This window comes from Limanda limanda, chromosome 7, assembly GCF_963576545.1.
Source record: "Limanda limanda chromosome 7, fLimLim1.1, whole genome shotgun sequence".
In the NCBI taxonomy this organism is placed as follows: domain Eukaryota; kingdom Metazoa; phylum Chordata; class Actinopteri; order Pleuronectiformes; family Pleuronectidae; genus Limanda; species Limanda limanda.
This window is the reverse complement of record NC_083642.1, coordinates 7572927-7590119: the sequence shown is the minus strand read 5'-3', so window position 1 is coordinate 7590119 and position 17193 is coordinate 7572927. Positions and strand designations below refer to the sequence as shown.

The window sequence follows — 17193 nt, the reverse complement described above, 5'->3', positions numbered from 1 at the left end:
TGTAAGCTATACTTCAACCTTCCACTGTTGATTTTCTAATACTGTAATGGGTGTCGGAGCTTTAATTAATAGAGCGGTTTGAATCATTCAATACTTTCTCTTACTGCAGCCAACAACTTTGCTGACTGAGGCTGTATATTACACCACTTTTCACTTAGTCTTCACCCCGAAGAGAAAAGCTCCCACACAGAAACTCACAAATCACCTCCCGGGACACGGAGGGGACACGGAGGCATTAACCAAAACTCTAAAAGGCATTTCCATCCAAAGCCCAGTTTATTCCTGACCCTGCTCAAAAAAAAAGGCTGCAACAAGAGTATTGTAACATGTGAGGGGAAGATTAACATCGGTGGAGGGCATGCTGTAAATGCAGTGTCACTTATGTCAAACACAACAATTTGGAGATCACAAGCGAACATGAGTAGAGAGCCAGAGGACAGAGATGTACTGATAGCCAGGGAAATTAAAAGCCTCCCCCAGATCTCCAGAGCAGCAGCAGCAAGCAGCAACAGACCGAACCCAAGCACATCAAGCCAACACAGCAGTAAAGCGAAGGAGCACTTCAGGAAGGAAATTGTTGTTTCGGCAGCACTGTGTACACACCTTGGCATTAATATAGGGGTCAAAGGGCCCACAGCGTTTGAACTCTTTATGGTCTACAGAGCTCTGGGAGGGAGAAAGAGAAGATAGGCTGATGGCTTCTTTTCAAACAAGCGATGAACAAAACCAATGATGATCACAAATGAGTGCAACTAAAAATCAGATTTGAGTTAATGAACAGTCAGATGTCATGAACAGGCAGTGAGAGATGACACAAAATGAGACTTTTTAAATCTACTTTTTTGTTAAATAAATATCAGATTGGCCTGTTATGGTTCAGATTAAATTTCTGATGCTCATCATGGGTCATTTCTCCGGCTGGAGAGTTTGGAAGCAACTAAAAATCAAACACATGAGTTAAACAGTTAGAGCAAACAAGCACTCATCACACTGACATGGCGTCAAAGCTGTAAAAGTCACAATGCACTCTTCCTGTTTCTAATATAAAGCATGCCATGCTGAGGGAGAATTTAACATCGAAAATTGTTTAGTGGGCATTTTGTTGCTAAAACCAGCTCCTTCCTCGTTACCAGAAAAACTAAAATCCACCTCCTTCAGTTCCTGACTGAACCCTTAGAACTGTCATAATGAAACTTCAAGAGGTCGACAAATCTGCTGAAAAGCTGAATTTACACGTCTGTGACTTTAAAAGAAGAAGTCCTCGTGTGTCAGACACACAGGCTCTATTCAGTCTATGGTTCAGACCCGGTGTTCACATCCGTCCTGAGAGATGCGATCGCAAGTGGACAGCAGCAAGTTCACCCCTGACATTAACACGGGTCCTGGAAGTGTCTCCTGTGACCACTTGTGATCAGATCTCACTTCCCTGCTCTATTTGGGAATAAACACTCAAATTTCGGTTTGCTGATGGTTTGAGTTTACAGATGTGTCACTGTGTTTGTGTTTGTGTGTTAGCGTGTGAGTGATGTCGCTGAAAGAGTGAATCTGAAAGAGAGATGTATATCAATTTGAGAAGTTGAGGCCACGTGTATCTAAAACCACCTCCGCGTCCGGTCTGAGTGATCGGATCTCGACGCCTGAACCAGACACCTTTGTGATCGGATCCCTCAGGACGGATGTGAACACCCGGTCTGAACCGGATCTCTGGCTCTTAAAAAAGCTGAGGAACAAATCACTGACCGCATCTCACAACTTGTGATATTATCAGCAAAATAAATGTGTTTGAAAATCCCAAACTAGAACTGCTTGAGTCAAATCAGAAAACACAACACACACAAAAAACAAAGCAGAAGAGAAACCGCTGAGCCTGACCTGCTCGTTGAGTCGGGGGTGCGACGGCCCCTGGTGAACGAGCAGCTTGACGATGTGCTCGTCCCCCTTCCACGCTGCCAGGTGCAGCGGGTAGCAACCCTTGTTGTCGGCGATGTTGGTCAAGGCCTCGTTTCGTAGCAGCGCCTCCACCACCTCGCTGCGGAGCAATCGAGGAACAACTCGGGTCAGAGAATGGTCAGAGTTTAAACCACACTAATAAATACACACACAACCTTAAGAGACAGTCAAATCAATAGCTTTAATGTCCCCATGGGACAAGTGTGTGTGAGGGCAGAGCTCATTTAATGTACATACATAATGAGAAGCCGCAACTCAGGCATTCCTCCCAATTCCCAACAGTAATGTATCACCCATCTACCTGTGTCCATTCAGGGCAGCGTGGTGGAGGGGGGTGTATCCAGTGCTGTCCACACAATTCACATTGGGGCCTCTCCAGATGCTGTGGAGGAGAGGAGGAGATTGTTATTTAGCTTTTCAAGATACGATTAAGATTAAGATACATTTATTTGTCCCAAACACACAAGCACACTCATGCAATTGTAGGGAAACTTAACCTCTGCTGTTAACCCATCTGGTGCAGGACACACAGAGCAGTGAGCAGCCATGTACGGCGCCCGGGGAGCAGATGTTGGGGGAGTAAGGTGCCTTGCTCAGGGGCACTAGACAGGGTAGGGAGAATCCTCTTGGATTTTTGGACAGATCAATGCAGTTTCGTCTTTTTGTTGTTTTGTCCGTGGAGTCGAACCAGAGACGAACCAGAGACCTTTTCTGCCCATAGTCCAAGTTTCTGCCACTAGTCCACCGCCTCTCACATTTTTAACACAGACAAACACACACGCACAGACCAAACACACACTGCCTAGCCCTGTGTAAAGTCTCTACCCGTGGGTGTGACTGATCACTATCTCAGCGGCTCGCTCACATCATGCAGCCCAACCCGCTGCCAGACGACTGGAACAAGAAAACACTGGGGCCGGGGCCAGCAGCTGCAGCAGCATCGACTGAGACAACCAGGAAGGGAAAGAAACACCCGGGAGCGGCAGCTAGGGTGAGCGAATGGTATCTGGTAAACAGATATGCATCCCGAAGCCTGATCGTTCTGAGCCCGGCACTGAATGAGAATGGGCATTTTGTCATGCAGCGTCAGAAACAACAAACAAAGCTCTGAGGCCGAGCCAAGAACAAGCAGCGGAGGGGTAAAGTGTAAAGCTGGCCCGGAATCAGCCCGGCACTCTCATCCACTTGAGCTGAACTGGAGCTGTCAACTCAGATTGGCTTGTTTCTTTTAATTCACAAACAGCATTGTGGCGAGGACGAAAAAGAGTGAGGCGATAGGGAAGGGGAGGGGGGGGTTAAGAGAGATGGAATGAGTAATTTAAGAAGCTGAAGGATGTCTGGTGAGACTGAGTGCCAGGCCGGGGATGTGAGGCTCTCTGAAAGACCTTAACACATCCTAAATAAATCATGTGACGTGGAAATCCCAACACTAGTGAACCAAATCTCTGAGACCAGGGTCTGAAAAGCAGTCGGTCCTCACACAGAATCAAACATGAACAGATTTCTCCTCTATTTTTAAAAAACTATTTACTTAGCTTTTGATACATTATAGAAAACTGTCTTAAAAACCAACGAGAGCGACCGTTTTGGCAGCGGGAAGAGATTCATTAATTATTAGTGGCTTGAATTTTAATGCAAGCGAGAAAAAACTTCTATGAATGAAGTGTTTGGAAGAGAGGTCTCTGCTGAGAGGAGGAACAGCATCACAGGCTGTCGGCTGGGGAAAGAAACAACAGCTCCGGCAGTAGAACACGCTCACAGACACAGGAGGAATTGATCCGTGATGTAATCGGTGTGGAAGGTGTGGCAGCGGCATGCTCGGCCTCCTCGCGTCAGCTTCAGTGCAACTCCTGTGACATTGTCCCACACACACGCGCCGCTCGGTTTTGTCGCAGTAATGGCCATTTTGCCTCCCCTCCCCGAAAATACATCTCCCATAATAGCTCTCAGAGCAGCCTGCAATTACACAGTCAGAGCTGTCTCATTAAATAAGTATCTCGGAGGGCTCCGCAGCCCGCGGAACAATGGGCCTGACGGAGCGCAGACACACAGGGATGCACCGCTCTCCTCGTCATAACCTAAGCCGTTTATTTCTTACGGCCGACCCCTCTGGCTCACGTCTGAACCGACTCGGGCAGCCGTGAAGACGTGAGACATCAAACGCAGGGTGAGTTCAAAGGGAACACTACAGCCGGGAGAAGGTGGTGGACGGACATGATGGGGATTGATGCGTTTCAGTTAGAAGATGCGTGAGCTCGGATCAATGTCGGCTTTGAAGGAGTCGTAGAGGCACACTTCCACTCTCGTCCCTTCCCCTGGACCAGGAATCAAATTCGTAGTAAAGAGTGCAGCAGCCCTTGCATGTGCATGGTCGGCGAACACATCAAAGTGGAAAGCGGAGACAGAAACAGACCTTTCGTGGCTGTCCCAGATAAAGGAGTTATGTAACGGCTTACAGCGGAAAAACCCCCACATACACAAATTAACATAAACACGAACAGCAGCAACTTCGACTTTAGAATTCAACAAAATCAGGCATGGGGCAGTAATGATTATCCGAGTAATGCAAGGAGGCATGCCATGGGGTCGGGCACATCATTAACATGGCTGTGACTTTATTGCCGTGATTGTCATATCATGCAAGTGAGAATCGGGACATTTAATGTTACGTTCTCGTCTTGTGTTATTTTTGACCATCAATTGCTGAGTCATGCAAGATGAACCTGCAGATGTATCACAAGATAAATGCCCAAGATCAGAGAGCTCTAGAATAAAGGGTTAAATTGACTCTGTGTTTGACACTGGACAGTCTCAGCAGTTATGACATGGATGTGACATTGCCAGAAGTTCCACAAATGCCACTCAGAAACACAAACAATCACTGTCACATCAGCCCAGTGACCAATGAAACCTCAACAGGGGTCAACCGCATCACAAACCCCAATAACATGCAACTCTGTGGTTTTCCGGGAATATTACGGCTCTAATCAGGGACCCGGGTACTAATTAATCCTATCAGAATTATCTCCGTGTAGAGGAAATGAAGCTGTCTGCCTCTCTACTGTCATACTATTTAAATTTGCTTTAAAGGCCCCGAAGCAACAGCTTTAAGTGCAGTCAAAAAGTGTTACGTCCTCTCTGCATTTTGGCTGCACGGCACTCAAGGGCATGAGTCAGAGTGGTGCTCGACAATCCACTTCATCCTCTTACTACGGCTCACAACCAACCTATCTGGGGGCCGGGGCTTAGGCCCGCAGCGGCGCAATGGGCAAAACAGAGTTGATTTAGTTTGGGAGGGGGCACATTCATGGGAACTGACGGAGGAATTCCTGTTTGAAAAGCTGCGCTAATCCTTAATTTCCCTGAGGGAATATCAACGGGATGAGGCTGAAGTTTGAAAGAGATTCTGGGAGGCTGTAATTGTGCGTTGTGCTGTGTTCAGCCAGTATGAGAGCAGGAAAGATAATAACATTCTCCCTCTTTTATGCATTATCTGCACTAGTTTGCTAATGTCAGTCACACATTGTGAATACTGCTATTTTAAACAGACGGTCATTTGCAAAATATGTAGGCTTAAACATTAATCTCCACTGGGTTTCTTTTCCTGAAGTTCAAATGTCATGGAGCTCAAGCACAAAACAAAAAACACTGCAGTTGTTTTTAGCACCGACTCAAATAACAACTCACTGTGGACTCAATTAGGTGATGCATCTGTCATTTCCATCACATTTGAGTTGATAATGTAGTTCCCTCTCCCTCAGAGTGATGAGCAGTTGTGAAACATTTCTGTATTTACCTCGGCCAAGGAGGTTGTGTTTTCAAATTCTTTTGTTAATATGTCTGTCTGTTAGTTAGCAGCGTTACACAGATATTAACAGACAGATTACCACTTGGTGGAAGGATGCGATACGGGTCAGGGAAGAACCCCTCACGATTTTGTGCAGATCCAGGATTGATTTATCACTTTCTTTAAAGCTGTCAGAAAAAACTCAGGTATTGAATTTACAGGGACTGTTGGGCCTTGGTGGAGACATGTGCTATTCTGAATTCTAGTTTCTGCATGAAATGTGGTCTTTATTGGGGTTTCCAAAACTGTGGGAGAGTAAAATATGAAGAGGACGCAACAAACTGGTTGTTACCAGATGAAATGAATGTTTGATACCAAAGTAAATGTTCCAAATTAAATGTCTCTAGAATAAACACTGTTGTTGTCAATAAAATGCCTTTAACACCTTCTGTATCAAATAGGAAACAAGAGATCCTGTATGCAAATGTTTTCTTTTTTATATATATTGTCAAAGGTCAAAATAAATCTTCAAATTTAAAAATTTAGAAATGATGTGTCAGGCTGCACACAGGGTTAAAATGTTTACTTACTTTTCTTGATATTATATAAAGGATTAAACAGAACCAATAGACCCTCTGCCTTCCAGAGCAGCTATTTGTGTGCCTTATCTCCATCAGGCTTCAACATGTTGACTATTTTAGCAACAGCAGGTAGTCAGAGTAAATGTTTGTTTTTAGTCCATATGCCACAAAACCCAAGATAATTCCAGTGGAATCAAAAGTCAGGATATACGATAACCTGTTTGCTTGTGGAGCTCCGGGGAGAATCCAAAGCAAAATCCAGCAGTGAGTTTCAGCAAATAAAAACCCAGGTGAGTGTGGATCCGGTGTCAAATAAACAGATTTGTCCTGCAGCCTATTAGCAGTGATACCACACTGCCAGGGGATTACTCTCGCCCAGGGCGCTGAGCCCAGCAGTGACTGGCGCATGTCAGCCACCATGAGGGGAAATTGGGCTTAATTATGCATACGGCTGGCGGGTGCCGAAACCAGATGCCCTGCTGCCAAACCGCCAACCTGAGCATCTGCTCCTCAGCGGGAGAGAGTGAAGTACCTGCCAGAGTCCTCCCGGCCTCCTGAAGACTGCACTCAATGACTTAATGAGCTACATCTCCCTCAAGATGCCATGTTTCAACTACAACTGGAGTGAAGCAGAACACGCTCGTCACAGAGGCTGTGACAGAACAGATTAATAGGATGACACATCTACAGTCGTGAAGCAGTGTTACGAGTTAGGCAGAAACACCTCTTGCAACAAATCTGAAATCTATGACACAAGACCCAAATAAACATCCTCAAACTGCTTTTATTTAAAAGTTCAAGTTTGTGACTATTTGTAAGCTTTGGTTTATTTTCTTTGGGGTGGCACAAAACCAGTGCTTTGAGCTGGATGCTAACCTCTGAGTGCTAACATCTTCACAATGACAATGCTAACATGCATGCGTTTAGTAAGAATAACGTTTACAATGTTCACTATCTTAATTTACACATGTTAGGAAGCTACTTAGCAATTAACACAAAGTACAATTGAGTTTAATTTGAAAGTAATTATTCATACAATTACATTTTGTTCTGATCATCTATAGTTACAACCATCCATCCATCAGCTTTACTATATATATTATCCTTCTGAGGGTTGGAGATGAGCTGGAGCTGAGAAGTGGGTACGTAGCTTGGACATGTCATCAATGATACAAAAAGGAAGAATGTTATAAACCTTTCAACATGGCTACAGAAACATCTGAACATTTAGGAGGTACAGAAACGGCTCCAAGTACATCTTGCAACAAAACTGAATGAAATTATGCCAAAGTCGCGGGAGCTCATTTGCCAATTCAGTCTTTACAGAACCTGATTGAGCTGCGGCTGCCTGGAAACGCACAGTAATGAGCATCTGTGTTGCAGCAGGAGGTGTGAATAAACTGCGCACCCCCACTGTCTATGATGAGAGCGGTCCAATGAGCTCCAGCACAATCAAATTGATGGGCATGAAAAGAAAAATAATAGCAGGATGAAAAGGTGGAATTAATGTAGAAGAAAAGAAGAAAAGCGATAAGGAAGAATGAGATGGGATGACAAAAAACGAGGAAAACCCTTTATATCTCATCCTGTCGCAGAGAAGCTGCCACTTCCCATGAATTCACAGCAGAAGACACTTCACAGATCTCATTTTGTCACACAGGAATCCACTGAGCATTTTGCTTAAAAGACAAGCTGATTTTCAGTAAGTCTGACAAACAGCTACTGAAAGTGACATATTTCTCTGTTTGATCACAAATTTATCATTTAACTTTTAAATTTGTTGTTTTTTTGTGACTACTAAACAAAAAAAACAACTTCTGTGTGTGTTAATATAAGAAAAGAGCCATTTCCTGGTCACAGTCTGTCGCCAGTCTGCTTAGTCATGCTCAGGCTAATCCAGCCCAGAGCCTGCTTCTTTTATATGGTTTGCAGAAACAGCAGAGCAAAGGGGAAATTTAGAGTAAAAGATTCTGGGCTGGGTAGTTTCCTTAGCGTCCAGACTGAGGGCAGTGCCATTATTCTGGCTCCAAGCACAATGTGTTTGAAGTCTGGAGGTGCAGTGGAGGTGGGCTCGGGCCCAGCAGGTGGGCTACAAGGCTGCTGGGAGAGGCAGAGTGGGAGAGCAGGGAGACGACGCCAACCAGACAGACTGAAGTGTCTGGTTCTGCACGGGACATGGAGGTCTGATGTCTGGGGTCAATGTGGTACTTTCTTCCTATTAGTTGGTTAGAAAAAACAGACACCACACACGTAGATAAACCACAAGCTCAGCAGCCTTATCTTTTTGTCCATTTGTTATTATAAAGGATTTCAGCGACTGGGGTGAAATAGAGTTCACATACACAAGCAGACAGAAGAGTCTGTACATAGGTCTGAGTGCTTCTGTCCTGCTCCTACATGAGCAACTTTCTTTTTCGTTTCAATACAGGAAGCCCAGTGAGATGGGAACTTCAAAAAAGAATAACCTTTATGAGAAACAAGAAAAATATGGTAACTGAGGGAGCCTTAATTGTGAAGCACTTGACTATTAATAGGGCTGTTAAAATAATTTTATAGTATAGTTAAAATTGGGAACATTGCTTGGTTTTCTTACAAGATATATTTTCTACTTCAGACGACTCAAGGGCAACCACTACCTCGGCAAACTAATCAAGAATCCCCTGACCCACTTGGATGAAAACTATCTTTAGCACAACACCATTAGGTTAAAATAAAGATGGACACTACATGTGTCGGTTTATGCTCCCTCCACACAGACACATATGTGGAATGCATCACTGCTACTAAGTGCTTGGATTCTCAGACTACACAAACAAGGGCCGTAAACACAACGTGCCGAGTAGAGCATCCCAAACTCAGATGCTCCAGGAATGCTAACAGAGTGGTGTTAGATTTCCCAGCTTCCACCGCTCCCTCCTGCGTTGAACCGGCTACAGTTTCTCTCAGTTCAGAGGTCGACAACTGATGAAATGTGACTGCCAGGCCTGCTGCGTGCTAGCTTTTAGCTACCTAGTGGGGATCCGAGGATCTGGCCATTTCTGTAAAAGTGAGTGGAACTGCCTTGTTAACACTGTGGCTGCACTTACAGCAGGCATGGACTCTGATAGCTACTGGGTAGTACAGCAAAGGACCCAGGGTGACAGATTTCTGCTGTGAACCGGTCGTCAGCCAACACACCATCACAAGTCCCACTCTGCACCTTCACACTGACATGCACACAGATCCCATTAGAAAAGAAGCTACAAGGAGTTTCTGTTATTTTTTTATAGGGACAGTGTGTGCTCATTATTATGCAGCAGATATTTCCTCAGCTGACACCGGTCTGACAGCATGGGTTTGCCAGGGACGAGCCAGAAATGGTGGATGTAATGGGACGGAAAGATCTGGAGTTGTGCCCGAGCCTCTTAAAATGCAAACCGAGCCCTCGCACTGATAGAAACTCTTCCCTCCCTAGGATTCAGAAAAAAGAAGAAACCATAATACAGAAACCTCGATTCAAAAGGAAATCTTCATCGCAGAAATGTTTGAGAAAGCCCATCTTGATTCAGCCTATAGTGATGGCAAACACTAGCCTGAATGAGGCTCCTCTTAATAGGTGGTCCGAATGACAGCTCAATTTTCTTTGTAAAACAAAAAAAAGCACATAATGGTCTTTAGGGACTCCTATGAATATGAAAAGCAGCCATTCTACGCTTTGTCAGCTGGACAAAGGACACGGCTGTGAATCTGGGAGACGAGCCCTCATCTGGCTAAGCTCTCAGAGCGTCTGTCCAGAACCCCGTGCATTCCTCTGTTAAGTTCCCCTCAGTGGGCAGGCTTCCTCCCTGCCAGGGACTTGTCTTACCTCCGGTCTGACTGCAGCAGCTGCCTGCGTTTGGACGACCTGGACCAGGAAGTGTTGCTTTAGACCACTTCCTGTACACCTCTGGGATCAAAGCAGGTCACGGGGCCGACGCATTGAGGTAAACAAAACCTCAATGCAACAGGCCACAATATGGACAAACCATTTCCGCCACACACTATTGTTGCAAGCTATTGTAACCAACACTGCACGGTGGCTCTATATAATAGCATGACCTTCCTTCTTGACAGAGAAGCCCTGCCCGGCTCATTTTGGTGTTAATGGAGCACCAGAGAACAAATGTTTGGGGCGGTGACAGTGTTAAACATGCAGGGGTCAGTGCCGATCCCATGGCAGCCGCCGGGATGCAGCCTCCTGGGAAAGCAGACATTCCGCAGAGCAGAGCTGTACAACTGCCTGGTTACAAAAACACAACAAGTCTTGACACGCGGGGCCATTCCAGAGCGAGAACACTAACAAACTAGTGGAAACACACACAACATGCCTTCAAAGCATGGTAATGACAGCCATTAGGTCTGATTATTCATCTGTATGACCTGTGGTGGCGCACATAAGGCCGAACGTCCTGCTCTCACACCAACAGCAGCAGAGAAAGTCAAATTCAATGATTGTTCTGAATACCGAACAAAATAATGAAATAACACAAAGGCGTTCCTACATGATGATCAACACAGGCTGAAAATCTGCTGAAGAAAGCTGTCGTCCCTACAGATCAAATCTCCTTTGACAGGATTACAAGGCTACACTTTCCAACTATGGATGATTAATAAGTTACAAAATTCTGGTAAAGAGGAGAAAAACACACAAACACACACACACATAAACGCCAACCAGCAGCCACTGTAGTCATTCACTAGGAAGCCCTTAAACACGTATTGACATTTTCATTATGCAAACTAAATCAAATGCACACAATAGCAACAAGTCCCCCGGGGCTTTCCTCTGGTCAATAATCTCACAGCTTGTTTTGTTTCGGAGTCTTTCCTCTAAACTCAGGTGTCCGGAAGCAACCTGGTCTGTAAGGTACAACCGCACATTAGTCAACTCATTTCCAACAAAGACTGGCCAATAATTTCCCCGAGCCAACATTGCCCCACATTGATTGCTCAAGTCCGAGACAGATGACACAATGGGCTCTTCAGACCGCCCAGGGATCTGTGAGCAGAAGACGGAGCAGCATCACCGAATTGGATCCTTGATATTTACAACGGGATTTAATGTAATTACCTCAGATTGAATGATCTGCGCTGAGTAACACAATGATGAGTCACCTCGGCCCACGCCATCAGACCGTCCCCCAGGTGACGGCGGCTCCCACAGCAACAATACTATGTTTTGATTGACGCCGGACGTTCACCTACATGTGCTTGTTACTAAAATGAGGAAGCTTTCGACACACAGCTCTCCCCAACCATGAGTTTACAAGCTTTAGTTCATTTGTACGCGTAAGCTAGACGAGAGTGGGCTCTGTCTAAACAATAAGAGTGTTCCTTTCTTGCACACTGGCTATCTCAGTAAAGACTGTATTGTAAAACTGGATCAAATGCTCTCTCTCTACAGCCCAGGGAATTCAGCAATTAGGTTGTGGTAAGCCAATAACTCCGATAACATCACCAGGACAAAATGAAACTCGTAACTTATCAGATCGATTATACTCGATAGTACTGTTTAATATAACCCTGCAGCAGCACAGAGGTAGAAGGACTGTGCATTAGGATGGAGGTCTGGCCAAGCTGCATCTTCTTAATACAGTGAAGAATTTGATGCAATCTTAAATTACAACAAACAGCACAGGACCACGGACTGGTGACTCAGGCAATTTGACCAATGCCTCTTTCGATATGACATGACTATTTATTGTAAGTGTAAAATTCTTTATGGGCAGAGAATAACAATAGCAAATCATTCACAAATCTGAGGTACAGTAGATCAAGTATGTGTTGTATGTCCTCACTGTTGAACAACACATGTTAATATGAGTATCTGTATACTGTGGTATGTACGGGTACTGTGTGTTGACTGTACTTTGCTTTATTCTATGGAGATTAGTAATTATAGGGAGATATTAGCAGTACAAAAAGCCTTCGGGTGACAAGGGAAAACCTCATGAGAGCAGCTAAACCTCTCTAACCTTCATGGTGGGTCTCATGCAGGATGTGAAACCCACATCAAATGCTAACCTCATCCAAGGCCTTTGCTCTTTGAGGTAAATAGATGTTTTATTCTTTTTTTAAGTGGGTACAGTAAGGATCCTGACAACTGGATCTCTGCTCCTCCTTCCCCACTGAGAGCTCTCAGGTCTAGACTGTGTGTAAGCTATTAATAATACATGTGCACCCGTTCTTTTTTTAAAGGGAAGAAACCCTGGGCTGCTTTATTGCACGTTTCTCTAGTTAAATTGCACAATTGCCTCCTGAGGTGTCGGTGCACATTTCAGTGAAAGCTGGCAGGGACTCAGCTGCCTGGGAGCTAACAAAGAAGCATGCCCCTGCTCCGGTGCTGCACTGGTTCGGTTTGATTGTTTGTTTGGCAAATGCAAATAAAACATGACTGTAACTAACATTGATTTTAAAGACTGGGATGCGCTGTGAATGATCCGGGGATATTAGACTGGGAAGACACTGGCTCCCAGTCAGGTATACTGAGTGCCTACCTGAGCAGACTGGAGAGCGGGTGAGAGGAGGCTCCGTGGCCGCCGCTGCTGCCTCCTCCTCCGGTGCCCGACGACCCGCCGCCGGTGCCCAAGGACTGCCGCTTCCCGGATAAAAGCTTCTCCACGGCGGCCAGGTTTCCCGTGCGAGCCGCTTCGAGCAGCTCCTGCTCCTTCCCCATCGCGGATCCCGGAGAGAAGAAGAAGAAGAAGAAGGGTGAGGAGAAGGGAAAGGGGAGTAGGAGGAGGAGGAGGGGGGGGGGGAGTGAAATTCCTCTGCGATCCCCGATGTCAAGTTATTCCTCCCGGATGCTGCTGGAGCTGGAGCGGGAGCCGGAGCTGGAGCTGCCGCCGCCGCTGGATCCCTGGTTCCCGGTCCACGGTGCCGCCTCCTGCCGCTGGAGCTGGAGCCGAAGGAGGGGGTGAAAGTTTGGCTCAGCCGCACGGAACCAGCATCGAGTAAACTTCCTCTGGTCCACCGGTCCGCTGCTCCTCGTCCCCTCGTCACTTCCTCGAAACTGCCCTTTCTTCTTTCTGCTGCTCGAACCCCAAACCCTGCACGCGTACGAGCACACACCAGCTGGATGGGGGAAAGCAAGATGGTGCCTGTGCTACTCAGAGGCAACTACACCCATCCAGCTGGTAACAGATCTATTCTACCACCACTCCTAGTATCCAAATGTCCAAAACCCCATATTTTTTATATGTTTGTTCTAATTTAACTCACTCAACTAAATTATTATTATTATTATTAAACCAGAAGCTTGAATATATATATATATTTTTTTTTTAAATCCAGAAATACAGTCACTTAATTTACAAGTGTGCACAGGTTGTAAACAATGAGGGAAAGTACATGAATTTATTTAGTTATGCTGATAAAACTGTGTCAGATTCCCACATGTGTGTAAACTGGGACATTTCATCACATGTTATCAGGTGACAACTCATAGTTTGAGTAAAATTAAAGGGAAAACAGTGAGGATGACCGTCTTAAACTGTAAAAGTGTAATATATAGTGTGAGATAAATGTAGTTAACTCATTATTTTATTAGTTTATAGCAGAAATAAACTGTAAATGTCTAGTTAAGTGTGTATATTTTACGTGTTTGGCACATTGACTGTAGGTTGGGCACAAGTTGTCTTTGTTCCTACTGCTTAGTGTTAATAAAGTTCTTACAAAGCGGAAGCGGAAGTGACGAGTGCATGCTACTGAAAGTTAGCATTGTCGTTTCAACCGTAGCTCCCAGACTTGGTGACGTGCTTGTAGTGTATTAACCGTGTTCATAGATTAGTCACTTGCATTTGTATGAATGTTTTAATGCGCTCAAGCAGGTAAAGTGAATGTGTTTCGCTAACTAGCGACAACTACTGAGCTAGCGTTAGCTTAGCGGCATCGTTAGCTTAGCGGCATCGTTAGCTTAGTTGTTGCTACTGCTTTGTTGACGCCTGGCTGCAGAGGAGGTAAGTGCATCTGTCAGACTCACCTCCATCCAGATGTTTATCTATCAAAGTCAAAATTAACACAAATCCACTAACTATTTATTCCTTGGTAGTTTGTTAACACGTCATGTCCCGTTTGCCCAGACTTGAGCTGGTAACTGAAGTTAAACTGAACTCTTATCCAGTCAAACCAGTGACGTATCCTCTGTATTGTTGTTATTGCACAGGTAGTGAAGCTGCATCATGGCGGACCCTGCACGAATGAAAACAACTGAGGACAAATCCGCGAGGAAAGCCTCAGAGGATCATCCCAAATCAGAAGAATCCGAAGATGCAAAAGAAAAATCATCCCATGAAAGCAAGGAGTCGTCCTCGCAGGATCAGTCCAAAGAGGAGGTGAAAGATGTGAGTTGTGCAGCTTCGTTTCTCTCAACACCAGAGGAAAAGATGGAGTTCATATTAAACAACATATGGAGCTATCCTCTTATTAGTAAATATCTTTACACCACCTCACTGCTAGTAGACATGTGTTCAAACTAGAGTTGTTGTGATGCCTGAATGGTTCAGATAACAAAACACTACTACTACATTGTTATTGTAAGTATAGAAATTACAAGATTCTTTATATCCTGAGTTAGAAAAACAATAATCGTCTTATATCCCAATCAACACAATAAGATAAACACAATGAAAACATCTTTAATTTTAGATGTTGCTTTAGTACAAGCAGCCATAACAAATAACGTTTACAAGGAACGACTGTGATCTAAGTTTGGGTTGAAAAACAAACAAACATCAAACTCACATTGTGCATTCGATATCAAATAATGATTGCAAGGAAATGTAAGCTTTTAAGAAGGTGAATCCAGCAGATTTATACCGACTTTACTTATTTGAAACAGACTTAAAAAGGTTAATTGGACACACAGTTTAAAAATACTATATCCAAAAGGAAATCTCTATAAAATAACACAAAATGAAACAATATACTTTACCAATTACCATGGCTGTGTGTATGCGGTGGTTTTACAGATGTCATTCCCTTGTTTCTAGTAGCTATATAAATCATTTCATCTTCCTCTGTAAAGGAAACAGCAGCTGGAGAAGATGAGGAGGAAGGAACCTCCGGCCAGTCTGGTGCCAAAAGACTGAAGGTGGAACCAGAGAAGAAGAAGGAGAAACGTCTCAAGGTTGATGAGGACGAAATACAGAAGATGCAGTAAGATCAAACATTTTATCTGAACAGAAATTGTAAAATTCTTGAAATTTGCACAAGCTTCTTTTTGCTAAACATCACCTTCACCTGTTTTTTTAAGGGTTCTGGTGTCGTCCTTTTCTGAAGAACAGCTGAATCGCTATGAGATGTACAGACGATCGGCCTTCCCCAAGGCCGCTATTAAGAGGGTACGCTGTTACAGACACTGATAAATTGTTCTTAAGTTTTTGAAATTAGTGTCTGAGGTTGTGAGTTCAAACCCTGGTTGATAACTCTGCTCATGTCTATTTAAGCAAAACGCATCAGGAAAAGCTTGTTTTCCTCTTCCTCCATTTCCCTCATCTTCTTCCTATTCTTCCTCTAAACGCCCGGCACTCAACCAATTGTTGCTCATAGCAGCTAAAATGTTTTGTTTTTTTCTTCCAGCTGATCCAGTCCATAACCGGATCATCTGTGTCTCAGAACGTAGTGATCGCCATGTCTGGTATTTCAAAGGTTTTTGCCGGGGAAATTGTTGAGGAAGGTGAGTGGCAGACTTACAAAGAATGTTCAGACAAAATAATTTCAAATATGTATAAATATAAGCTGACTTTATTTGGCCCATTTCCCAGGGTGTAAGATTATTAATGTCATGTCGGTTTTCTTTGCTCTCGCAGCGTTGGATGTTTGTGAGAAGTGGGGAGAGACACCACCTCTACAGCCCAAACACATGAGGGAAGCCGTGAGGAGGTTGAAGAGCAGAGATCAAATTCCCAACACCAAGTTTAAGAACATTGTCTTTCACTGAGGCACCAGAGTTTTACATCGTTTGGGGATCATGGAGACGGAGGATCGGCTGTGATTAAAACATTGGGCCATCTCGTGTCAAAGTCCTGTTAAAAAACACTTTAATGATCCTGCAGCCGACCAGGGGCTGATCATTCTCTAGCTCAGTGTTGACTGCAGCACTGAACAATAAGCAGAAGACTAAACCTGCCATTCACCTCTATCTGTCAAAGCTTAATGTTACATTTGAATAATTCTATTGATGTATTATGGTTGTAAATAAAGTTTTATACTCGAAAACCAGTAATGTTTTGTTTTGGTGCCGTAGTTATTTTTATGATTCACTGAACTTTGGACACATGGTCACACATGACTTCTCTTTAGTGGTGAACCTTGTCCCTCCTGTTCTTTTCCAATCTGTGAGATCAAGTAGGCGAATCAAACATTTGCCTTCTGTAGTGAGGCAAGTTGCAGTGTGGTTTCTGTGTGAAGTTCAACCTGTGATATTTGCATCACATTTGTGTATGTCTGCTCTTATTGAGAGGAAGTGGTTCGGATGGGAGACAACAATGGAACCTTTCTTCCAGTTTTACAGGAGAGGTATTTTTCATCTTAGTTTATTAGTTGCCAAATAAATCACATGTTCAGCATTTATTTGGAAATATGTGACACAAACTTCTCACTAGTAAAATGACAGACACTTGGAACAGACCATGTGTTGTACATCGATTAAATCACAAAGACACAACTGAGAAGTGTTCAGCAATTAATTTATTCTGTCACCTTTTTCAAATATGTTCCACATACTTTGGTTCACAGAACCAGTTTTATATTAGTCTTGATGAACTGGTAAAGACGATACAAAATTCAATGTTATTCTACATAAATGAGAAAAAAAATACTGTCAACAGGGGCTGCGACTTCCACGTAGGAAGATAT

General features: G+C 44.1%; 2 protein-coding genes across 3 annotated transcripts in view; one reads left to right on the top strand and one right to left on the bottom strand.

Moving 5' to 3' along the window:
* Window positions 1–13308, bottom strand: part of LOC133005299 (ankyrin repeat and SAM domain-containing protein 1A-like) — a 64967-nt gene extending 51659 nt beyond the window's left edge. For both annotated transcript variants that reach the window (XM_061074941.1, XM_061074940.1), the window contains exons 1-4: window positions 12834–13308; window positions 2252–2332; window positions 1873–2029; window positions 604–666 (exon numbers count right to left, since the gene is read on the bottom strand). In XM_061074941.1, coding sequence (XP_060930924.1) covers window positions 604–666; window positions 1873–2029; window positions 2252–2332; window positions 12834–13012 — 480 coding nt within the window. In that variant the 5' untranslated portion in view covers window positions 13013–13308. The remainder of the gene's footprint in view (window positions 1–603; window positions 667–1872; window positions 2030–2251; window positions 2333–12833) is intronic.
* A 703-nt stretch (window positions 13309–14011) lies between these two features.
* taf11 (TAF11 RNA polymerase II, TATA box binding protein (TBP)-associated factor) lies at window positions 14012–16561 on the top strand. Its single transcript, XM_061075057.1, has 6 exons — window positions 14012–14294; window positions 14501–14678; window positions 15362–15492; window positions 15590–15677; window positions 15916–16012; window positions 16146–16561. Exons 2-6 carry the CDS (start codon window positions 14517–14519, stop codon window positions 16274–16276), a joined length of 609 nt encoding a protein of 202 aa, XP_060931040.1. The 5' UTR covers window positions 14012–14294; window positions 14501–14516; the 3' UTR covers window positions 16277–16561.
* The last annotated feature ends 632 nt before the right edge of the window (window positions 16562–17193 follow it).